Genomic DNA, 25,270 nt, shown 5'->3' with positions numbered 1-25,270 from the left:
ATCTTTTGATGCCACAATAACATACTAATTTTAGATACTGTTGATATGAACAGTTCATAGGCACTGAGAAAGGCATTCTTTTATTCAGCTTCCCACTAGATTATATTTCAGTTAGCCTTTTTACAGTATTTCCTTTTGCTGATTTATTGTGAATGAATTAGTAAACCATCAGATAAAATTCAAATTACTGATTGTTTAATTATCTTATATGGCGTCCCTTAATATCTGAATCCAGCATTTTTTGCTGCCATCATGCATTTTCTGCAGCTAAAACCCATCTGAATCTTTTTAATACTGACATGCAGCCATTTGGTTCATCACTGTGTCTAAATCTCCACGTTAATCGGGGGGTTGAAAGGGGGTTGACTAAGCCAGGTTTGTGTGCAGCGCTGAATTACACAATTCACTAAATCCATGCAAAGGGCCTCAAACTGTGATGACAACGCCAGTGAAGACCACGCGGTGGCACTCGTAAAGCCTCTGCAGCTCTGCAGGCGTTGTCCTCACAGTCTGGCTTCGCGTTCCTGCTGCAGACGACAGTGATGAGTCACACATGAGCACCCATCAAAATAGCGACGAGCGCTCATGCAAGGCGCCTTTCCTGCTCGTCCTAGCGTCAGCGACAAAGGGGCCTTGATTTAGTCGCTGTGCTCATGTCAGAGGAAGTGCGTTCACGTGGCTGACTGTGTGTACTCGATGACTTGGGGGCAACAAAACCTTCCGCAAAAGGTATGCCGTTGAAAGGCGACAGAAAGTGCCATTCAACTGCGTTTCGGTCAGTACTTACGACTGAAACCCGCATCGCGCTGGAAGACGCGATAAAGCGGCGAACGGAACGCGCGCGAGACTGAATTTGGTGAAAACACTGAAGATGCACGGCGCGTGCGGTTTGTTTACGCGGGAAATGCCATGAACAGGACCAACTGACAGCAGCTCTCTTCACATAGAGGACTCGCTCTGCGGAGGGCAGGTTCGTTGCTTCGTTTTCGTCGGTTGGATGCGACTGGCTGCGGTGTTCTGTCATGTTTGGGCTGACCGGGAGATGTAAGTGCGGTCTGGCACTGTCCCTCGTCCTCTCGGCGTGCTGTGTGTTCCTCTTCTGTGAATATGGCATCTATTTCCCCGCCATTCTGCGCTGCTCGTGGCCAGAGATCAAGCAGAGTGAAGACTCGCCCCGACCGCTGAGGGCTCTCTTCTTATCGGACCCGCATCTCCTCGGAGCCATCAGAGGACACTGGTTCGACAAACTCAGAAGGTAAGAGCGAAGCCAAAACTGAAACTAACACAGAGCATCGCGACTTCGCCTGAGACCGGTCACTGATGCCTGGCTTTTCTGATTGGACATTTTGACCTGGGGCGGGTTTAGTGATTCTGGGGTCCTAGGCAAAAGACAGGAGCGGGACCCCTGGGATGCACACTAGTCAGTTTTAAAATTCTGTGGGTCTATGTACAACAGCCATAATTAATTTCTGCGTGACACATTTCTAGCTTCTCTTTATCCCTTATTATTAAACCGGCTGTTTTTGTTACAGTGCTTTGATGCTATTTGCAAATTAGCGCTGTAATGACTGGCTAAATGTTAATGAGTTGGGTTTTTCATGACATCACAAAAACAGTTTGTGTGTGTGTGTGTATCACAAGTAATTTAACATCAGTACATGTACTCTCTCTCTCTCTCTCTCTCTCTCTCTCTCTATCTATCTATCTATCTATCTATCTATCTATCTATATATATATATATATATATATATATATATATATTATAAAATGTGTATGTATGTATGTTCATGGGGCCCTTATCACAATCATTGAGGTAGGTCCAGAAAGATGCAGTTATCATTAGCTCATGGTGTAGTGAAGTCTGCACCGATTTTATAGCAAACATACATTATCCAAAATGAATATGACCAAATCTTCTGGTCTTGTAATGCGTCATTTTCTTTTTAGCAATATTAGTGACTGTGATCTGGAACTGACTTTGAAAACCAGTGCTGTAGATGTAGATGCGTACTAAATCAGTGGAGTAGAGTGTTCATTTTTCTGTTTTATTTGTATAATATATTTCGCAATAGAATTTGTCACAAAGCAGCTTTATAGTTATTTGTGTTCTGACCTCTGATGGGCAATAATTTTAGCAGTACTAAAATCAGGTGGAAGAAACACAGAGAAACCAAGACTGAAAAGAGCAACCCATTCTCCTATAGTCAACACCAGACATGGGAACTGTGATACAAGCAGTAAGTTTACATATTTAAACTTGCTCAAACAGCAGAACATGGAGAGGAAAGATCCATTGGGTAAAACACTAATGAATGTTCAACCAGAAAAAAATATCTAGTATAGTACTGATTTTTAGGATTAGGATATTAAGGACATTAATCTGCTTAATGCCTCAATGTCAGCCTTTTTATCAAACGTTAAGAGCTTTCCTCATGATTGAACTTGGTGTTGCATAAGTGAAGAAAAAAATAATTGTCAAGCAAAAAAAAAAAAAAAAAAAAACATATTTTCTCCTCATTCAGTTACCTTTGTGCCATTGCCCTAGTTCATCCATTTCTGACTGCTTGCAAACGTCTGTGCTTATCAATACACTTTCAACCTTAAGCCACTGCTCTGCTTTTTCTGCCTGATATAACATGTTCAAACACGCTGACTTCTGTGTTTTTGGTGCATAAAAATAGTGGTCACAACCTTAGTAGGCAGTAGGCAGCCTATTTAAGGAGATTTAGTGGGGCAGTAATTGGACTTTGTTTTAGGACTTGGCATTGTAGTGTTCTGAAGTATTGACATTTATGGCAGTTATGAGACACTCTTATCCAGATCCTCTTGATCATTTTACAGAGATAGACAAAGATAGCGTGGCCAAATGCCTCTTATTAGTATAGTGGAGGGCGCTTGAGGATCAAACCCCAGTCTGCATCATGAAGGGCAGAAGTGTTACCGCACACTATATCAACAACATAGATGTTGTCATTGATCTACTTATATTGCAACATTTTTCCAGTGCCCCAGCCCTGTTATCTCACTGTGTAGGTCTGTTCAATGTGGAGGTAAAACATGCAGCATAGTATTTTTGCTAAGACACAACATTATTGCAGTTATAACAAGTGAGATTTAGTGCTACTTATTTTGACTAGTCTGGTGTGAATTTTGCTGTGATATTCCTCTTTCAAAATAAGAACTACACCACAGTAAAACCAAAAAAATTGATTTTGAAGTAGATTGTTTTCATAAACATTGTACAGAGGGGTTGAACCAAACATAAAAGCACATTGGCCTATTTGAATATTCTACTCCTAGGTACACAAAAGGCCTTTCTGTAGAGCAGAGGGAACGAATGCACTCAGAACTGTGCTGATGACGTACATGAGTGTAAAGGTGTAGCTAAAAACTTGTCTTCATCTAAGACCACTTCACATTCTGCTGAGAAGAAGCTATTAACGTTTTTCAATCAGAAGCTTTGGTATGACAGTAACTTGCTTCCTCAAAGTGTGAACTTTTGTAACACCTTCTGCATCTGGCTGCATGTCAGGTTCAGCCTCAGCCTTTGGGAATGCACATGTCGGGTGGTTTAGCTCAGATAATAATTCTCAAGAAGTGCAAGAATAATTCTCAAGAATTCTCATTGACAGGCTTTATTTAAGTACAGGGCACATCTTTATTTACACAGACAGTTTGGTCTGCACAAAACAAATCTGAGGTAAAAGCACCTATAGCATTCTGCATCTCTTATTTAGGCATGATGGGAGCTGGAATGCAATGAAAAAGTATACATTAGCCTGGGGGACCTGATAGTGGTAGAGAACTGAAGCTGATGTTGAATCAACCCAAAATTCTCCAACATGACGAACACTCTGATGTTGGCTGTTGGCTTTTCTATTGTTAGTAAAGAAAGCACAGTGAATCTTTTTGAATTACGGGGAACAGTCTAGAGATTTGTTGGAGAATGTGGTTTTTATCTACCTTTATGTACCTTTCAGCTTTAATGATGTGCAAAAGTATTAGTAGAGAGAGTGTTGCTTTTTGCATCAGAGGTTCTTTGAAGAGAGAGATTAATACTCATTGGTTCTCTCTGCCCTACTAGGGAGTGGCAGATGGAGCGGGCATTCCAGACGGCCATGTGGTTGTTGAGACCAGAGATGGTCTTTATTTTGGGTGATGTTTTTGATGAAGGCAAATGGAGCTCCCCTAAGGTAAGGCAGGAGAATTGTACTGTCAAACGAAATCAGCATCACAGAGGATGTTCACAATGCAGCGAGTGAGACTCTTTAGAAAAAGTGTCATATTCACTTATTCAAGACAATAACATGTAGGTCTAAGCCCAACCCTAACGTAACTTTTCATTATTACACATAAGCAGCTTGTCTTTACAGATGTCTGACATGTCTTGTGTAATTGGTCAGATCAAGCACAAATATTATTTGTAAATTTGCTTTAGCAATTGAAAAATGAATATTTGAGATGAGCATACACAGTTTTGTTAAGTGCTTATGAAATGAATGTTTTTTTTATCCTCACCATCTTAGCCCTGTTCCTCTTTGTTTCATGCCTGCATAGTTCTGCTTGTGCAATCTCTGAAACTTTAAGCAATCACATCTGAGCAATGTTATCATAGTTGGCTAGATACATGGCTATTGGCATGATACTGACATTCTTCATTTTTTTGTCCTGTCATTGTTGTCCTCAAGTCCAACATCTTTCTTTGCTATTATAGTTACATGCTAAATAACAGTTTAAATTTCTGATTCATAACTAAGGATCAGATCTATATTTTCTGAACATCAACTGAAAAAACAGCTTAATTATACTATGTGTACAGATGACTTTGCTGATTAAAGACTGGTTTAGGTAACAATATTTAGGTGGGTATTTAACTATATTTTGTAGGATTTTATCTACCGTATTTTGACCATATTTTTTTCTTTGCTATTTTTCCTACAGGATTGGGAAGATGATGTTAGACGTTTCAAGCAGATCTTTCGCCATCCCAGTGACACTGAACTTGTGGTCCTAATTGGCAACCATGACATTGGATTTCATCATGAGTGAGTTTTTCAGTGCATGCACATTTTATCACTGATGTTGCCTAAGTTGTCTAAGCTGTTGGTTAAAGATTACAATCTGAGTTGGCCTTGTGGAAATGTGTTTTGTTGATTTGCGATGCTGTATTTATTTTGCATCTATATGGTGTCTCATTTCTTATTCTCCTCTAAACAGAATGACTCGCTATAAACTGGAGCGCTTTGAGAAAGTATTCAATGTGACGTCAGCACGCATTCTCACCAAGAGGGGAGTAAAGTAAGCCGTTTTACCCCTGAGCCTTTCATTTTTCCATCACTGATTAGATGAGCGTTTTTTAGGCCTCTGCTCTGTGCTGTGTAATGTACAACTTCCCTGCTAATTAACAGCATGTGTGTATGTATGTATGTGTGTGTGTTTTTAGTTTCTTGCTGGTGAACAGTGTGGCGCTGCATGGAGATCACTGTCCCATCTGTCAGAGTGTAGAGAATGAACTATACAGTCTCTCACAAGCACTAAACTGCTCCACACAGGTAACACCCTTGTCATCATAATCCTAACCATCGTTTTAACTATGTCATCATTAATGCAGTCTTAGAGCAGATCACCATCATCATCATTTCTTTCACTGAATTCTAACATCCTCAGATACAACTGTTACTCTTGGTATTGTGATCCTTTCATGCTGTAAACCCATACAAGCTAGGAATGATTCATGTGAGATGTAACTACAGGCTTTAAGTACTCGTTGGTGTTTCTGAACAAATATTCAAATACTCTTAGTACTGTTCTTTAAAAACAGTAATATTGCATTTAATAATGAAGCAGAATTAAACTCTTTGTATGTTTTCAATAGCTTTTCATGAGCGATTTTGCAGGTATTTCTGTGGATGACTTGGAGGCACTACTTTCGCTTGTTGCACTTTTCATTAAAATAGAGTGAATGAACTCCAGTTAAATACAGTTGCAGTAGCGTACTCATCGTCATTCATAGCCTTTCAGCTCTCGTCTGCCATATATTGTCTTTCACCTCATCATTTTGTTAGTTATAAGTAACTTGGTCTAATTGCCAATAATATATTTGGGCTGAAAACTGACCAATACAGATACATGGCCATTCGATTACTCCATCTCTATGTAACATTGTGTCAGATAACATGGCTGATCATAATGACTAGACTGCAGCAATGATACAGAAGTTTAAGACCTCTTTTGTGTCCTGGTTCAGTAATGTGCTTTCATAATTGTATACCAAATTTATAGAGTTTTAAAAGCTGTCCATAGAGCTAAATTAGCTAATTAGCTAAATTAGCTAATTAGCTAGCCTGCTATCTGTGTTTGTCTCCATAACTCAGCTCTGTGTCAGGTAAATAATGGAACATGCACTGAGCTTCATCTGAAGGTATAGGCAAACAAAGTGTAATTGGCTATTTGTCTTAGTTTAAATGTTCATTTTTAAAAGTTAAATGAAACAAATGTTACAAACATATGCATGAATATTTGAAATGCAGCCGCATTTATTTTGTTTCATCACATCAATTCACATATAAATTAAAGAATAAATGATTCACATAAATTGACCTAACCGTTACGTCTTTTTTTGGAAAGTCACAGTAGGAGAATAATAAACTCCTCCATGCAAAGCATGCTCCAGGACAACTGTTTATAAGCTAAACAGTAAACAGTAGTAGTGCTGTTGATAATTTCATGTTTATTTAAATTTTGGTAGATTTTTTTTGCATACAATAGGTACAAGTAAAAGTATATTAATATTTGCAGTGAAATGATTTAATTGTGAAAGTATTTTTTTAAAACATTTACAGTGTATTTTAACAAAATCAAATATTGAAATGAATTTTTTTGTACACAGTGTACTTTAAATGTAAGCACATTTAAATTTTTTTTTTTAATTTGCATTAAGGATTTGCGGTGCATCACAGCCAAGGTGTCCCTCACGGCCATCTGTGCGTAGTTATGTGTGTGATGCACTGCAGGGCAGTGCGTATGGTCATGATGGTGTAATTCCTGAGCTCATCATCCTCTATCATTTAGCCTTAAATAGGGACTTCCCCATGCATAGCTACTTGTTGCTAAGCATCCCAATCAGCTCAGATATATGCAGTTTTCTGCTTTGGTCTTTCCTATGTGGAATGATTTACTCTTAAATTGGGGGATTTCATACACATTATCTTACTGTTTGGCTGTTTTATCATTCATAATGTTTCATTAGTTTCATGTTTTTAAGTGGCACACCCTTTCAGCAAAACACAGAACACAAACGTTGATCTTAACCAACAGCTTTGTTTAGTTGTGGCTATGACGTTTTATGGATTATAGTCTTAATATCAGCCATAATGTCCTCAGATGACTAACATCTGGATCCTGCACAATTTCAGCTTTAAAACAGGATCTGATTGAATCTAGTAAACCCTAATTCCTGGAAAACATTTTGATGACAGCTCTGCACTGTATTGTTCATCCACTGGGTCATCCATCCTAAGCAGTTAAGCATGTGAATCACTGGAATAAATGACATATAGTTGAAATATTGTCACCCAGATGGGAGGGCTGATGCAGGCATGTTGGTTCTGCATTGGGAACAACCTGTATGTGTTGCAAGGTTATTTAGATGTTAATGAAAAGCTTTCTCACACCTGCTTTACAAATATTATTTTAACCAGTGTGCACAGTAAAATAGCTCTTTTGGAAAAATAAGAATAGATAACAAGGAATTACAGATTTTAGACTATGCAATCAATTAGAAAACCACTGTGATTGCTCTTTACAATTTAAGGTAACACTTCAGGCAAGTCACTTCCTAAAAAACATTACATCTGAGGAAACAAAATTGGTTGTTTTTGCATGTATTAGTGTCAGGCTAACTGTTTTACTGTTGAAATCCTCAGAGCCATCATTCTGGAAGTATGAGGCACCGTTGCAAGGACATGCAGACATATATATCAACACCTCCCATTATACTGCAGGTAAATACTGCATGTGCATATTGCAAACTAAATGTAGACTAAAAGATTCTAAAAGCCTGGTAGTCTTGGACTGAAATTTGTTTAATATATAGCTAAAGGTGGGTGATGAAGAAAAATACTGCATTGTGGTACCATGTTTTATGTGTGTGTGTGTGTGTATGTATGTATGTATGTATGTATGTATGTATGTATGTATGTATGTATGTATGTATATATGTGTATATATATATATACATACATACATATACATACACACACACACACACACACACACACACACACACACACACACACACCTCAAAAAAAAATAAAGGGAGCACTCAAATAACATCCTAGATCTGAATGAATGAAATATTCTCATTGAATACTTTGTTCTGTACAAAGTTGAATGTGCTGACAACAAAATTACACAAAAATCATCAATGGAAATCAAATTTATTAACCAATGGAGGCCTGGATTTTTAGTCACACACAAAATTAAAGTGGAAAAACAGACTACAGGCTGATCCAACTTTGATGTAATGTCCTTAAAACAAGTCAAAATGAGGCTCAGTATTGTGTGTGGCCTCCATGTGCCTGTATGACCTCCCTACAACACCTGGGCATGCTCCTGATGAGGTGGCGGATGGTCTCCTGAGGGATCTCCTCTCAGACCTGGACTAAAGCATCAGCCAACTCCTGGACAGTCTGTGGTGCAACGTGACGTTGGTGGATGGAGCGAGACATGATGTCCCAGATGTGCTCAATCGGATTCAGGTCTGGGGAACGGGCGGGCCAGTCCATAGCTTCAATGCCTTCATCTTGCAGGAACTGCTGACACACTCCAGCCACATGAGGTCTAGCATTGTCCTGCATTAGGAGGAACCCAGGGCCAACCGCACCAGCATATGGTCTCACAAGGGGTCTGAGGATTTCAACTTGGTACCTAATGGCAGTCAGGCTACCTCTGGCGAGCACATGGAGGGCTATGCGGCCCTCCAAAGAAATGCCACCCCACACCATTACTGACCCACTGCCAAACCGGTCATGCTGAAGGATGTTGCAGGCAGCAGATCGCTCTCCACGGCGTCTCCAGACTCTGTCAATCCTGGTGTTCTCTGGCAAATGCACGGTGTTGGGCTGTGAGCACAACCCCCATCTGTGGACGTCGGGCCCTCATACCATCCTCATGGAGTCGGTTTCTAACCGTTTATGCAGACACATGCACATTTGTGGCCTACTGGAGGTCATTTTGCAGGGCTCTGGCAGTGTTCCTCCTGTTCCTCATTATACAAAGGCGGAGGTAGCGGTCCTGCTGCTGGGTTGTTGCCCTACTACAGCCTCCTCCATATCTCCTGGTGTACTGGCCTGTCTCCTGGTAGCGCCTCCAGCGTCTGGTCACTACGCTGACAGACACAGAAAACTTTCTTGCCACAGCTTGCACTGATGTGCCATCCTGGATGAGCTGCACTACCTGAGCCACTTGTGTGGGTTGTAGAGACCGTCTCATGCTTCCACGAGTGTGAAAGCACCACCAACATTCAAAAGTGACCAGAAAGCATAGGTACTGAGAAGTGGTCCGTGGTCCCCACCTGCAGAACCACTCCTTTATTGAGTGTGTCTTGCTAATTGCCAATAATTTCCACCTGTTGTCTATTCCATTTGCACAACAGCATGTGAAATTGATTGTCAATCACTGTTGCTTCCTAAGTGGACAGTTTGATTTCACAGAAGTTTGATTTACTTGGAGTTATATTGTGTTGTTTAAGTGTTCCCTTTATTTTTTTGATGCAATTTATATTTATTTATATATATATAGTGGGGCAAAAAAGTATTTAGTCAGCTACTGATTGTGCAAGTTCTCCTACTTAGAAAGATGAGAGAGGTCTGTAATTTTCATCATAGGTACACTTCAACTATGAGAGACAAAATGATGGTCAACCACAAACAAGCAAGATTTCTGGCTCTCACAGACCTGTATCTTCTTCTTTAAGAAGCTCTTCTGTCCTCCACTAATTACCTGTATTAATGGCACCTGTTTGACCTTGTTATCTGTATAAAAGACACCTGTCCACAACCTCAAACAGTCAGACTCCAAACTTAACCATGGCCAAGACTAAAGAGTTGTCGAAGGACACCACGAAGAAAATTGTAGACCTGCACCAGGCTGGGAAGAGTGGCAAGCAGGTTGGTGTAAATAAATCAACTGTGGGAGCAATTGTAAGAAAATGGAAGACATACAAGACCACTGCTAATCTCCCTCGATCAGGGGCTCCACGCAAGATCTCGTCCCATGGGGTCAAAATGATCATGAGAATGGTGAACAAAAATCCCAGAACTACACGGAGGGACCTGATGAATGACCTGCAGAGAGCTGGGACCAGAGTAACAAAGGCTATCCTCAGTAGCACACTATGCTGAGAGGGACTCAAATCCTGCAGTGCCAGGCGTGTCCCCCTGCTTAAGCCAATACATGTCCAGGCCCATCTGAAGTTTGCCAGAGAGCATATGAATGATCCAGAAGAGGATTGGGAGAATATCATGTGGTCAGATGAAATCAAAATAGAACTTTTTGGTAAAAACTCAACTCGTCGTTTTGGAGGAAGAAGAATGCTGAGTTGCATCCCAAGAACAGCATACCTACTGTGAAGAATGGGGGTGGAAACATCATGCTTTGGAGCTGTTTTTCTGCAAAGGGGACAGGATGACTGATCTGTGTTAAGGGAAGAATGAACGGAGCCATGTATTGTGAGATTTTAAGTCAAAACCTCCTTCCATCAGTGAGAGCATTGAAGATGGAACATGGCTGGGTCTTCCAGCATGACAATGATCCCAAACACACCGCTCGGGCAACGAAGGAGTGGCTCCGTAACAAGCATTTCAAGGTCCTGGAGTGGCCTAACCAGTCTCCAGACCTCAACCCCATAGAAAATTTGTGGAGGGAGTTGAAAGTCCATGTTGCCCAGCGATGGCCCCAAAACATCGCTGCTCTAGAGGAGATCTGCAGGAGGAATGGGCCAAAATACGAGCTACAGTGTGTGCAAACCTGGTGAAGACTTACAGGGAACGTTTGACCTCTGTCATTGCCAACAAAGGTTATGTTACAAAGTATTGAGTTGAACTTTTGTTATTGACCAAATACTTATTTTCCACCATAATTTACAAATAAATTCTTTAAAAATCAGACAATGTGATTTCCTGGATTTTTTTTTTTTCTCATATTGTCTCTCATAGTTGAAGTGTACCTATGATGAAAATTACAGACCTCTCTCATCTTTCTAAGTAGGAGAACTTGCACAATCAGTGGCTGACTAAATACGTTTTTGCACCACTGTACACACACACACTCACACAGACACACACACATATCCATAAACATGCACATATATATATATATATATATATATATATATATATATATATATATATATATATATATATATATATATATATATATATATATATATATATACACACACACATACCTATGTGAAAACCTACCCACGCATAGATTAGAGGGGCGACTATCACTTAAATTGACGACATTTTGACGCTTATTGACGATGAGGGTCTGTCTGGTAGGGATTATTAGTTAGATTAGAGGTTTCTGTGCCTGGAGGCTATCTTTACGATGTTCAAGGCTGTTTCAACAGGAAGATGTCACATACAACATTAGGCTCTATTAAATCTGCACAACACATACACATACAGACACACACCTATCCCCTCAATTGATAACACTTCATCTTTAGCTTTAGGAAGTATAAAATTCTGGTATTACAATGTTCTGAGGTGTATTACAATATATGTTTCCTAAGTGTGCAGTTGGGTCGTTCATCTCTGTAGGCCCTGACAATGAATGCTTGTCTCTCTGGCTAATGCTGATTGGGTGAAGGTCACTTCAGATACGCAGGGATTTTGTAAATTATAAATGAGAAACCATATATAAACAGGATCCAGAAACACTGTTGCCTTCTCTGGTCCCTAGCTCATTTAACCCTTGTGTGGTGTTCAGGTCTGTGGGACCCATTTTCAGTGTTTACCAAAATAAAATAAAATATGTGATCTATTATTATTTCAGTCCCAGATTCTTTGGCCTTTGCTCATTTTCTGTGATTGTATAGGGGTACATTGGTGCACATGGCATGGTAGTCTTGCTATATACAGGTTTTATAAATGTATGCTTGCTTAGTTCAGCAAGACACTGTGAAACCACACTGTGCATGTATTACAACAGCATGGCTCTCAAAATGGGCATATATTTGTAAGAAGTTTCTTAGTTATAGCATTTGATGTTTTCTTTATACTATTTTCCATTAAATATAGGGATTAAATGATTCGCACATAATTACACTATTTTTATTTACGTCCCTTTTTTGGAAATGGGTTAGTATGAAAATGAACAAAACTAGCCCCAGCTGTCTTCCCTTAACCACTGATTACGTATGTGATGTCTTTATTGTTCAGAGTTATAAATAGAATGTTATCTCAAATTTTCAAATTGAAAATATGTTCATAATTAGAAACAATAGAGATCACAAAAGTAATCTAGAGTTTATGTGCCTGCATGATGTACATGCACTTGACAGGACTTGGATTGTGTGAGGGAATTTTGCACAACACCAGTTGTCTAAAATAGCTGTCTGTAGCTTTCAGATGCACAGTTTGATTAAAGTTTTTGTAAATGTTTATAGTTCAGAGTAAGCTATACCATATGCTAAACCACATTACGTCTTGGTGACCTTAATAAAGGTCTGGATGCAAATTTGAGAGACAGAAAGGATTTGATTATTTGGGATTTGATTTCTAGTGTTTGCTAGCAATGTTAACCTTGACACTAAAGCAAAAAAGCAGAATGTATTTGGAAACCTAATATGCGTATCACAACTGATCAAGTATCAACTAGGAAACTTAAATGAGCAGCACAGAGTTCCTCCTCCTTCGTGTAATTATATTTTAACCTCAGTTGCATAGTGTCATGCACCTCCATGAGTTGTTTGTGTTTGCATCTCTCACTGTATGTTTTGTTTAAAGGGCAAACATTTTGCAATGTTGGTCTATGCACTTTCTAAAGGGAATTCAACAGATAAACTATTCCACTGATAAACAAAGTCAGTCAGATGGTTTGATGCGAAATGTTCTGTTCTACAGAAACTTGCAGTATCAGAATTGTTTACAGTGGTGTTGATAACAAACCAGCCGCTGAATGATTTATAATTTATGATATAGTTTTGTGGCCTACAACCTGTTTTTACAATCCCTTTATAGCAGAGAGATACAGGCAGGGTGTGAAAAAAAAATTACTTTTAGATTTTTAGATTTACTACTATTGTACCATTAACAGCATTTCTTATAAAAACTATTGATGGTTCCGAGGCCTGTCACAATTATTACATAGTTGCCTGATTGCAGTGATTTGTGCTGACTGTGATTATTTTCTACAGTGATTCTTATAAAAAACAATCTAAATTTAATTATTTTTTATCACAACAAATTAGGAGAGACAAAAAAACTGACTGAGCACAAAGCCATTTACTATTTAATAACTGATTGAATAAAGGAAAAAAATAAAATGTACTTTTCCCTTAACTGCTTCTTTAGTTTTAACACTGGACCTACGAGGCTTAGGTACAAGTCGTGTGCAAAACCGCAAGCAAACTATCTGCTATAATACAGGCACGCAAACTATTTTAAATGTAATTTGTGGACCCCATTTTGGTGAGTAGCTCAATCAATTTTCTGTTTGCTATGGCTAAATTGCTTTAGCCATAGTCTCCTTCTTGCTGTCACTAATGCCTTTAAGGAGCTAATGTTCAGTAGTGCAGACTTTGAGAAAACCTCAGGGAGGAGTGTTGTATTATGTTTCTTAAGCATGCCTGCTAACCTGATTTTCCACTTACTGAGACGCCCAGAGAACTTTTTATGCATTTGACTCATCAGGTGTGAAATAACACCTGTAGGGACAGGCTGGTCTTGCAGATCCACACTGAACAATCTAATACAGATGATTTTACCATGTAACATGTCCACTCTAGACTAAAGTAGCATGAATTCAGGCCCCACTAGCTCTAATTTCCAAATCAGACTACAGCCTGGTTGCCTGCATGAAGTGACCAGTATTCACACCAGTCAGTGTGTCTCAGTCCCAGTACTGGAGACCCCATGAGGCACAGTGAGATTGTAAAGCGCTTGAAAATTACCTGATTATTTCTGTCAAGTGTGACTGAAATAATTAGCTCCCAAAGGACCCTGGCATTAGGAACTTTTGAGTACATGATCTGAGGTCAGCAGTTTCTAAGACAACAACAGAATGTGGTGAGCATTACAAACCATGGTACAAAACCAGCAGAACCAACAATACAACAGGACATGCTGTTCAAGTGAGTCATTTAGATTTGATGTTATCACACACAGCATAACAGCAGTGTCATTTTTTTGAGCCAGTCATAGGCTGTGTCCAAAATAGCCTACTACTGTTCACGTACTGATTGTGCCCAAAAGCATTAGATTGTATGCAGTATACTACTCCGGCCAAGTATTCCAGTATGCAGCCAGAGCCATCTTCACGATATGCTGCATCCCAAAATGCAATGCCACATTGCATCCCAAAATGCAGTGTGGCAATTTTAGGAGGACAAAACCACTTGCATTACCATCTGGTTTATACAGAACTGTTTAATTCAGTCCTAAATTCAACATTATTTGGATACATGAATGATGGCACAATGAAAGGAAATAATTTGTCCAAATTCTACTGTAATGGTGAAGCCCCATTATTTTGTTCTGCTGGTCTTGAGGTGGGTTTGCTCTCTTCAGCCATTTAATAAATTACTGCACTGATAACGTGGTTAAAACAGTAACTACTAAAGTTGGTCTCAGCCAAACAATCCACACCGCATTAGCGTTATCACATTCATGTGTGGTGTCACACTGCTTCCCACACAGTTTTACGAAAGTTGACATTTTTAAGTGTATATTTGGCTTAGAGATGGGTTAAAAACAACATTCTGTTATGGTATGTTTCAAAAGTCATCCAATCACAAAATCTCTTGACCGAAATGTATCCATAGGTGCTACTAAATAGCTGAAAAGTTAGCAGTGGTTGCAAATCAGTGATTAGAGGGCTAAGGAAAGTGGGGTAGGTCCTGAGATGGGTTTGATGGGTTCAATCCCTCATATTGGCAATGTAGTCAGTTAAAACATCCATACCTAGTGGACAGTTCTGTGTCTCCATATTGTTACAAACTGAATGAATATAACTGTTTTCCAGCATTACCCTCTGTATCGGGCCAGTGATGCTGAATGCACAGGTGTGGATGCAGCACCGCCTAATGAACGCTACCAGCACTTTCATGAACGCTACGATGTGCTTTCTCAGGATGCCTCAAAGATGGTAATAGACACTTACATATATATACACAAACTAAACAATCTATAAGATTGTCTTATATTGTATACAAACCACTAATAAACATGGATGAAGTGTTAAATAGTTTCATAACAGTATGGGAGTGTACTGAATACAAACAGTTCTCTCTTCTAATCCACAGTTGTTGTGGTGGTTCCAGCCCCGCCTTATTTTAAGTGGACACACCCACAGTGGCTGTGAGGTCCTGCATGAGAACCATATCCCTGAGATCAGTGTTCCATCCTTCAGCTGGAGGAACCGCAACAACCCCAGCTTCATCCTGGTAACCATGACTACTGTCTATTCAAATGCAGCTGCACAATTTGACTTTTGTTTTTGTTGTTAAAATCTGATGGTCATTCATTAATCCTTTCAATCTTCAAGCAGGTTACACTACCGTTCAAAAGTTTGGGGTCACATTGAAATGTCCTTATTTTTGAAGGAAAAGCACTGTACTTTTCAATGAAGATAACTTTAAACTAGTCCTAACTTTAAACAAATACACTTTATACATTGCTAATGTGGTAAATGACTATTCTAGCTGCAAATGTCTGGTTTTTGGTGCAATATCTACATAGGTGTATAGAGGCCCATTTCCAGCAACTATCACTCCAGTGTTCTAATGGTACAATGTGTTTGCTCATTGGCTCAGAAGGCTAATTGATGATTAGAAAACCCTTGTGCAATCATGTTCACACATCTGAAAATAGTCTAGCTCATTACAGAAGCTACAAAACTGACCTTCCTTTGAGCAGATTGAGTTTCTGGAGCATCACATTTGTGGGGTCAATTAAATGCTCAAAATGGCCAGAAAAAGAGAACTTCTGAAACTCGACAGTCTATTCTTGTTCTTAGAAATGAAGGCTATTCCATGCGAGAAATTGCTAAGAAATTGAAGATTTCCTACAACGGTGTGTACTACTCCCTTCAGAGGACAGCACAAACAGGCTCTAACCAGAGTAGAAAAAGAAGTGGGAGGCCGCGTTGCACAACTAAGCAAGAAGATAAGCACATTAGAGTCTCTAGTTTGAGAATCAGACGCCTCACAGGTCCCCAACTGGCTTCTTCATTAAATAGTACCCGCAAAACACCAGTGTCAACATCTACAGTGAAGAGGTGGCTGCGGGATTTTGGGCTTCAGGGCAGAGTGGCAAAGAAAAAGCCATATCTGAGACTGGCCAATAAAAGAAAAAGATTAAGATGGGCAAAAGAACACAGACATTGGACAGAGGAAGACTGGAAAAAAGTGTTGTGGACGGATGAATCCAGGTTTGAGGTGTTTGTATCACAAAGAAGAACGTTTGTGAGACGCAGAACAAATGAAAAGATGCTGGAAGAATGCCTGACGCCATCTGTTAAGCATGGTGGAGGTAATGTGATGGTCTGGGGTTGCTTTGGTGCTGGTAAGGTGGGAGATTTGTACAGGGTAAAAGGGATTCTGAATAAGGAAGGCTATCACTCCATTTTGCAACGCCATGCCATACCCAGTGGACAGCGCTTGATTGGAGCCAATTTCATCCTACAACAGGACAATGACCCTAAACACACCTCCAAATTGTACAAGAACTATTTACAGCAGAAGCAGGCAGCTGGTATTCTATCGGTAATGGAGTGGCCAGCGCAGTCACCAGATCTGAACCCCATTGAGCTGTTGTGGGAGCAGCTTGACCGTATGGTACGCCAGAAGTGCCCATCCAACCAATCCAACTTGTGGGAGCTGCTTCTAGAAGCGTGGGGTGCAATTTCTCCAGCTTACCTCAACAAATTAACAGCTAGAATGCCAAAGGTGTGCAATGCTGTAATTGCTGCAAATGGAGGATTCTTTGACGAAAGCAAAGTTTGATGTAAAAACAATGTTATTTCAAATACAAATCATTATTTCTAACCTTGTCAATGTCTTGACTCTATTTTCTATTCATTTCACAACGTATGGTGGTGAATAAGTGTGACTTTTCATGGAAAACACAAAATTGTTTGGGTGACCCCAAACTTTTGAACGGTAGTGTATATTCTGTTACAATTAGCCTATAATGCTTTTTTGCCATCATGGTCGCGCATTTAACTAATGAACACGCAATTTTAACTAATGAACAATTCATGAAAATTGGCATACTTTGTGCAAGATTACTGGCTTCTGTTTTTTTTTTCTTTTTCGTTTCTCTAACCCACTAGGGTTTCGTAAATTTGTGATTTTGGTATTAATATGATTTCACCAGCTTGTCTTGCTTGTATTACCTAACTCCTGTGAAAAACAGCATGAAACTGTACGCATTATTCGCTAGTTTAAAATTCCTAAGTAACACCAGCAGTATTTCCTAATTTATTTCAAATTCTCTGATTGTATTTTTATTAGCCTGCATCATGTCAACTCACTGATGTCTGGACAGGTTGTGTGTGGCTTCTGGCATAGGCTAAAAAAGCATGTGGAACAGCAACTGACTGACTGACAGACAGAAGACATGGAGACAACTAGTCCACTGACTGACAAACTTCATGTTACTATATATAGCCTGTCATACTGTAATACAGGGGTTCCCAGTCCTGGCAGTCCCACACTGCAAATGTGTGTGCTTTCTTTTATCTAACACATCTAATTCAACTTATTAAACTAATTAACAAGCTTCTGTTGGGCAGGTCATGCAGATTAAAGAAAACACAAACATGCATGCAGAGCACGGCGTCGCCAGGACTGACGTTGGGAGCCACTGCTTCCATGAACGGTGTCAACGTTGTTTGTTTTAACCGTCAGTGTTTACGGGGCTCCTCTTAGAGAGCTACGTGTGCTAACTCTGGATACAGCAGCTGTTTTCATACTCATGGAAACAGGAAATCTGTGTTCAGCATGTAATATTAACTAGTATTTCGTTTAAAAGCCATGAATGAGAGAATTTGCGTTTTTAAAAGTTTTGTTCGGTTTTCCGTTACATTCTCATTTAAACTCGCTCATTGGTTGAGTAAAGTGGTTCACGCTCGCTGACGTCATACGTAAGGAACTGTTAGAAAGTCCTAAAACTGGAGCCTCAAAAATATGGCAGCAGTACTGAAATACGTCATGCTGTTGAGAAAAGTAAACGTATAATTCAGCATAAAATTAGTGAGCGTTTACAATTGATTTTGGACCCAGAGCGCCATCTAGCGTCTGACAAATGGCAGCTCCCCGCCGTTGTTTGCCACCTATCATAAATGCCTTTTGGTCGAGAGCCCCCTAATAAGAATGTGCCTGATTGGGAGTCCATGTGTAAAGTGCTTTCTTTAAAAAACCGCACAACTGTGGAGAGAAAAACATTTTTAAAGAAATAAAACTACTTTAATGCAGAATAATTGACCGACTTGGAAATCCGATAAACCCGTGGAAACGTGACCTACTGAAGAAGGCCTGAATACAGAAGTCAACATTTAAGTTGATTCAGCCACTAGGCGGCGCAGTTTAACAATTCAACCATTAACCACTCAAAATCAAGTGCTTATATAAATGTATGACATTGTTTTTGACGATTTTGTTTCTGCTTTATCTTTCTCACTGTGTTTGTCGCAGGGCTCGTTTTCACAGTCTGACTATGCACTTTCTAAGTGTTTTCTCCCGGAGGAGAGCAGTGTTATAGCAGTGTACTGTGGCAGCGCTATGGCATTAGCACTGATCACTCTGGGCCACCTCAGTTTGTTCCGGGGAGCGCTGCATACAGCAAACGTTCTCCTGGGAAAGCAGAAGTCTCTATGACCCACACACACTTAGTCCTACTGCACAACTGTGTGTACACAGACACACATTCTCATACATACTGCATGTTTACACGAGGTACATAACTGGAACAAGCTTTCCGAAGCCTCAAAGCACAAAGACCACTACATCATGGGAGGGCTACTATAACTTTGGACTGTGTCTTCCTGTAAGCTGTATGACCTTACATGTTCAACACTTTAAGGCTTTATGAAACAGGTCTGAGGTGCTATACAGACATACTTTTACACATTACTGTTAAGCTTCATTTCAAATAAATAAGCAAACTTGAGCCAGAGATCATTCCAATACTGCACTTTATTACTGCTGAGAGCCATTAGAAATGTTCTGACTGATCTGAAGCTGTTGTTCAAGTGGACCCTGTGTTCAATTTTCTATTTTATTGGTCTATTTATATATTTTTTTAAGGTTCCTTTCCTTTTATGCTTTTAGAAATAAAGGTTCCAAAATGGTTTGTGGAGTTTTTTTTTGTGTGTTTTTTTTTTTTTACTGTTTAAATGTTTCTCTTCAAACTGTGCATCCAAGCCAAGAACCAAACTGGAACTGTTATTTCTTTTTTAGTTTAGTGAATTTGCAATTCCTAGCCTTATTTGAACAAGCTATGTTTGTTTTGTTTGTCTTTTTAATAATGAACAAATGGATTTGAACCTTGTGTTAATTCCCAGGGAATGTTTTAACTAGTCTTGACAAATGCAATAAATATCTATATCTGATGACTTGGTTGAGTAGTAAAACACACACACCATTTCTTTTAGAGGTATTTTATTTGCAAAATTACATTTCTCCTGACATTCTCATTCTAAACAAAGACAAAGGTCTTCTAATGTGCCTCTTTATTAAAATAAAAATTAAGAAACAACAACCAAAAAATGTTTAAGTCCTTGAAGGCCAGACAGTTTTTTTTTTTTTTTTGTTTTTCTTCACTCAGTCATCACTCGTTTGAACATGTAGAAGCCTCAGAGGAAAGAGAATCTAGCCTATCTAGCAGTGCTGTAGCCTCACTGTAAAGCCAGAGCCAACACAGCCTCTTCCAGTCACCTGGACAGTGGATCAGCCTATCAGTCCGAAAAAAAGGTGGACAGACATGTTTTGGAGCTTATTAAGCAAACCTCAATGGACATAACTAACCGTATGACTTCACTTCTGCATGCAAGCTGTAGGCAGGTACAAAAATCATTCAATACAGCCTTCAGACTTTCTCATTCATCGATTTGTCTATGCTGAAGTGAAATGTGGCTCAGAAGTACAGACCAGTGCTCTAAAATGAAATGGAACTGACATGCTTTACTGAAATCACATGGAAGGTGATGGTGGAAAGGTATGTAGAACAGATTAGTGCAAAGATGTTGAGGAAATAAAGTCTCTCCAACAGCATTTTAATGCTCTAAAAAGGGAAAAAAATACAGACATCAATTAAAAAAACATTTGGGTGACCTGGGTGTAGTTTGATGGTGAGTAGATTTAAAGTAAAAAGGATGTATAATGAATTAGTACAAAGAGAAAGAAAATGTAACTGAAGTGAAGCAAATGCTTTGAAAATGAAATAAAAGTAAAATGTATATTTATTTAATATAAATGTATATTTTCATTTCGAGGTCTAGTTGAACCTGCCTTAGTTTGAAATCCCCTTGGATAACTAATAATAAAAAGATGTTGTAGAACAGATTAGTGTGAAGACAAGCAGAAAAGGTCTGTTTTAAATGGAACGATTAATAAATAATTACACCATACAGTAGTTTGATGGCCAAAATCCCCTTACAGCCTAAAATAATGTTTAGAAAATCACAGAAATGATGGATGTAAACAGGAAAATGTAATATACACTACCAGTCGAAAGTCTGGACATACTTGTATGTTTTTACGAATTTTGATAAAAATGCTTTTACCTAAAAAAATTGTTTTTTCTCTATGACAAAAATTTACAATTTGATGCATATGTATCAATTAAAAAAAACATAGTTTTCATGTAGGATTTTATTAAAATTTTGAAATGTCTGCCCTTGTTAATACCTTTCAGCCAATCAGTTGCATTAAAACGAGGGAGGGTGGTGTCTAAATATCCCAATTTAGAGGAAAATAGGGCTAAATGATTTGTGGAAAATATCTAATCATGATTTTTCTGACTAATACTGTGACTGGCATTTAAAATTATTATTTAAAATTACTATTCATTTCTTTAGATAAAGCTCCAGGCCTTTTTTCACCAAGAAATGCAGTGCATCTACTTTTTCAGGCTTAAGGCTTGAGCACAATGTAGTGTGCCTGAATGCCAGTTCACAAGCTTTAAGGTCATGTTTCTCCACTTAAAACTTGTAAAGAAAACTGTGATTAATGTAGGATATAATTAAAATTGCAGCTCTTGCCATTTGGAAATTGCACTCTTTCAAATTGCAATAATTAATCTCTCCGCCCTTGTAGAAAGTCAGTATTTCTGACTGGAGTAATTCCAAGTATTATATAGTTCTTCTTTGTTATAGTAAAACGTGGAAATTGGTGGAAAAAAAACTGCAAAGAAAACCTGGATGTATCTCCAAACTGCTGACTGGTACCGTATATGTGGTTACATATTAAAAACAAGGACCTAATGAGGGCACGACCTGCTGGTGCTACCCTAACACATTAGACTGTCCAGTACTGAGCGGTTATGCTGAAAAGGCTGTGCGAATCTCAGTGGCTACGAGGCGAGACGGTCAGTGCCTACATGTTCTGGACACCGTGCTGTCCTGATAGTTGAAGGGACGGTCAACGAACCAATAATCTCTCTCGCCTTCCTCCTTCCTTCTAAAGTACGCCTATGTATATGCATGTCTGTGCATAAACGACCTCGCTAGACATTCATAAATATGTATACGTGTAGGCACACACATTCTATGTATAATTGTACATATATATTTATAGAATATAGCTTCTTTTGTAACTTTTTATAAATGTATATGTACACATATAAATATAAAAATGCAGATGTACAACTTCTGGGCATAACACAATGTGTGGGTATGTTGGTGTACACATGCACACATGCATGCAGGCACACGCGCACATACGCACATTTCCCCGCTGTAACCCTGTGTACACGCCTCACACACACACGCACACACACAGTTCATGTCTAAAAAGATGCTTCCTACTCAAAACATCAGCAGGCTGCAAGTTTGGATACTTCCAAGGATTTTCCAATAGATTTTTAAAGCTGTCAATGAGTCCTAGACAGGGGAAATGAAACTCGAAGAAGGAAAAAAGAAAGAAAAAAAGGCATGTATTCTATATCTGCAACTTCTCAACATCAGCAAGTGGTTAATTTTGCATATTGTATACAAGATTTTTTTGCCTAATTTTCTTTTTATACTAAAGACCATATTGTTTTGTCAATCTTTATAAACCAGAGAAGAAAATGCGTTTCTACAGAGAGAGAGAGAGACAGATTCCCCATCAGCAGGCTGTGCTGCGGTTAAGATTTGACATCAAGCTGTACAACGCCGTCAAAAATGTACTTACATCTAAATCCCCATTTACAGGTACAGCCGTAATCAAAGGCACGAGGAGCTTCTACAAGTCAAAGTTTTTTTTTGTTTTTTTGTTTTTTTCTCTTTTTCAATGAAGTTGTACAAAATAACATTACATTTTGCAGGCCTGTACAAGATAAAGCAACCTTGCACGTTCCTTAGGATAATAAAACAACCCCCCCAAAAAATATATTATATATTTATTTATATATATTTATATAGGACTAGCGCCCACCATATCGAGACACCTCCCCTTGTTCTATGAGAGGTATCGATTGGCCAATCAAGTGTGGTGGTTCTCCCTAGGCAGAAAGCAGCTACTGCCTATTGGCCAAGAGGTGCAGAGGACTACCAGTCCAACAATCCACCACTCCTACGCCTAGTCTGTGCTCAACGGACAATTCCAACCCCCCTGGCTATCCCTGCAACCCTGCACTCTTGACAGAAACAGAGCAAAGAAAGGCAAAACACATAAAAAAATACTAAAGAGGAAAAGTGAAGAATAATAAATATGGCGGTGCTACATAGTGAATTATGCTTCCTGGCCTTCATTTAAGGAACCTGATGCAAAGTGCATTTATCCACCCCCTACGTCAAGTATTCTACTAAAAAAGACCACAAGATTTGCGGAGAAGAGGTCAAACGTCAGACTACCTTCAGACTAACGTGCCTGAAGTTACCACAGGTTTCCGTTAGGTTAGCTGGTCCACGTCCAACCACAGCTAGCAGAAAGTAAAAATCGCAAGTCCTCAAGACTGAGAAACAGAACAAAAAAGGATGAAAACAGGAATGACCTTTGAGTGATCAAAAATGCAACTCAAACAGCATCTTCAGGTGCACAAAAACACACGCGCGCGCACACACATACACCTCACGCTCGTCTCAGAAATACAGGCTATAAATAAAGAGATGAAATGGAGGGAAAAAAGCATCAAAGAAGGAAAAAATTTATAAATCACATGACAACATTGTCACTTGTCAGTAGTTCACATAGTCCCGCTGCGATCTGGGAGTGGAAAAGAAACGATCCGATTGGAGGAGCGACTGGCCACAGCGGCGAATCACAAGAGCTCGTACTGGCGGAGGTGCATCCTCTGGATGATGTCACGACAGTCGTTGAAGACGCGACGGATGTTCTCCGTGTCCACAGCACAGGTGAAGTGCGGGTAGCAGTAGTGTTTGTCCGAACCACTTGCTGTGCTGATCCTCTGCAAAGAACACAAGTACAGGGCACGATTTACGTCAACAGCACAAACGTTTTCCAGATTACCAGTCGAAAATGCAAAAATGTGCATTCAGTTTTGAAGATAAACACACGCGCATTAATGCAAGTGTTCTACCAATCTGTCCTATCCATCAGGTGGCCCTATTGTGCAAATCTTAAATGCCCTATAATGTGATTCTGGATACCAAAATATCCTAAAGGCATTTTTAGTGCTGGCAACGTTTTCTGTCAAGGTGATTAAGATTATTAAAATATCTCATCTATAGTTGTAATGCTGCTGCCATTTTTTTTGATAAGGCTACTCAGGCTATCAAAATATCCTACTTACAGTTTTATGTGGGAGCTACCAATGATCATGTACTACAGTAAGACACTTCATCCGAACACCAATTTTTCACCTCAAGTCCGAAACTGATGAAATACAATCCTGTGTAGAATTTTTAACTGGAGCAAGATATTTTATGCACTGAAAATCAGCCTGAGCAATCAGTCAAACAAAATATCATGATGGCACCATAACAGTTTGGCTTGATGGTGACAGAGTACAAAAGCTTCTAAAACAAAATATATGGCAGATAATGACTGAAGAGCTAGAAAATGACTGCGATGACCCTGGTACAACATAGCGATTTTTTTTTAATCAGTTTATTCTAGTCTTTCAGGAATAAATGTGAATGATCGGGTACTCTTGTTGAAATCCTTGTGACAAACCTTTATGTTCAGATTTTTTTGTTTTAAAAAGGTGACATTTCCATTTAGAAAGAGAATAAACATAAAAGAAAACAAAAGCAGGCTGGGAGCAGAGAAAAGGTGTGGACATTTATGAAAGCTATAAAAATTCTAGACCCACTTACAGAGCACAGGAAGTAATGCAGAAACATGTTAACGCACTGGACTTGATGTGAACAGTACCCGCATTCGTTTAAATTAAAAAAAAAAAAAATGTGTGAATGTGCCTTAACGGAGCAACAAAAGATTCCTATTACCCCAGTCAAACATGTAGCTTCTTTTTTGTTTTGCACTGGAGCTACAAGGTTGCTGTAACTAACAAGTAACTGCATGCTTAAATCATCACAATTACACAAAGTAATGTCAAACAGGCTTAGTAATTTGGTTAGTCACACTGTGTAATGTGCTGTTATCTATAAAGATTGACAAAAGGACAAAAAAAGGTTGTAGCTGCTATTTATAGCTATGCTATCTATTTTTGTTCATGTACTTTGAGGCAAGTGTGATATAATGATTCAGGAATGAAATTTGCACAGTACTAACTAGTGGTTAGGGTTGTATTAACTTCAGAGCTCCAGTGCCAAATATGTGCAGAGCTCACTCTATATATTACTCACTCTCACAAAACATTGTAGCGAACATTATCAAGTGAGAACAGCGTTAGACATTCAAGGAGAATCAATG

At 39.1% G+C, this 25,270-nt stretch overlaps 2 protein-coding genes across 2 annotated transcripts in view; one reads left to right on the top strand and one right to left on the bottom strand.

Annotated features, from left to right (window-relative positions):
* The first annotated feature begins 490 nt into the window (after positions 1 to 490).
* On the top strand, positions 491 to 19,842 carry mppe1 (metallophosphoesterase 1). The gene is made up of 9 exons (XM_017696191.2): positions 491 to 1,255; positions 4,085 to 4,193; positions 4,942 to 5,045; positions 5,218 to 5,298; positions 5,444 to 5,552; positions 7,926 to 8,003; positions 15,253 to 15,375; positions 15,533 to 15,673; positions 18,926 to 19,842. Exons 1-9 carry the CDS (start codon positions 1,023 to 1,025, stop codon positions 19,106 to 19,108), a joined length of 1,161 nt encoding a protein of 386 aa, XP_017551680.1. The 5' UTR covers positions 491 to 1,022; the 3' UTR covers positions 19,109 to 19,842.
* Positions 19,843 to 19,874: 32 nt separating this feature from the next.
* Positions 19,875 to 25,270, bottom strand: part of gnal (guanine nucleotide binding protein (G protein), alpha activating activity polypeptide, olfactory type) — a 62,162-nt gene continuing 56,766 nt past the window's right edge. Inside the window, exon 12 of the mRNA XM_017696190.2 lies at positions 19,875 to 23,840. Within this exon, the coding sequence (XP_017551679.1) occupies positions 23,694 to 23,840 (147 nt within the window). The 3' untranslated portion in view covers positions 19,875 to 23,693. The remainder of the gene's footprint in view (positions 23,841 to 25,270) is intronic.

This window comes from Pygocentrus nattereri, chromosome 24, assembly GCF_015220715.1.
Source record: "Pygocentrus nattereri isolate fPygNat1 chromosome 24, fPygNat1.pri, whole genome shotgun sequence".
NCBI lineage: Eukaryota > Metazoa > Chordata > Actinopteri > Characiformes > Serrasalmidae > Pygocentrus > Pygocentrus nattereri.
The sequence above is the reverse complement of the archived record's forward strand: the minus strand, read 5'-3'. Positions and strand labels throughout refer to the sequence as shown.

Coding starts and splice junctions, on each gene's coding strand:
- mppe1 (XM_017696191.2), top strand. CDS start 1,023: ATGTTTGGGCTGACCGGGAGATGTAAGTGCGGTCTGGCACTGTCCCTC. Junction 1,256..4,084: donor TGGTTCGACAAACTCAGAAG/GTAAGAGCGAAG, acceptor CTGCCCTACTAG/GGAGTGGCAGATGGAGCGGG. Junction 8,004..15,252: donor CACCTCCCATTATACTGCAG/GTAAATACTGCA, acceptor ACTGTTTTCCAG/CATTACCCTCTGTATCGGGC.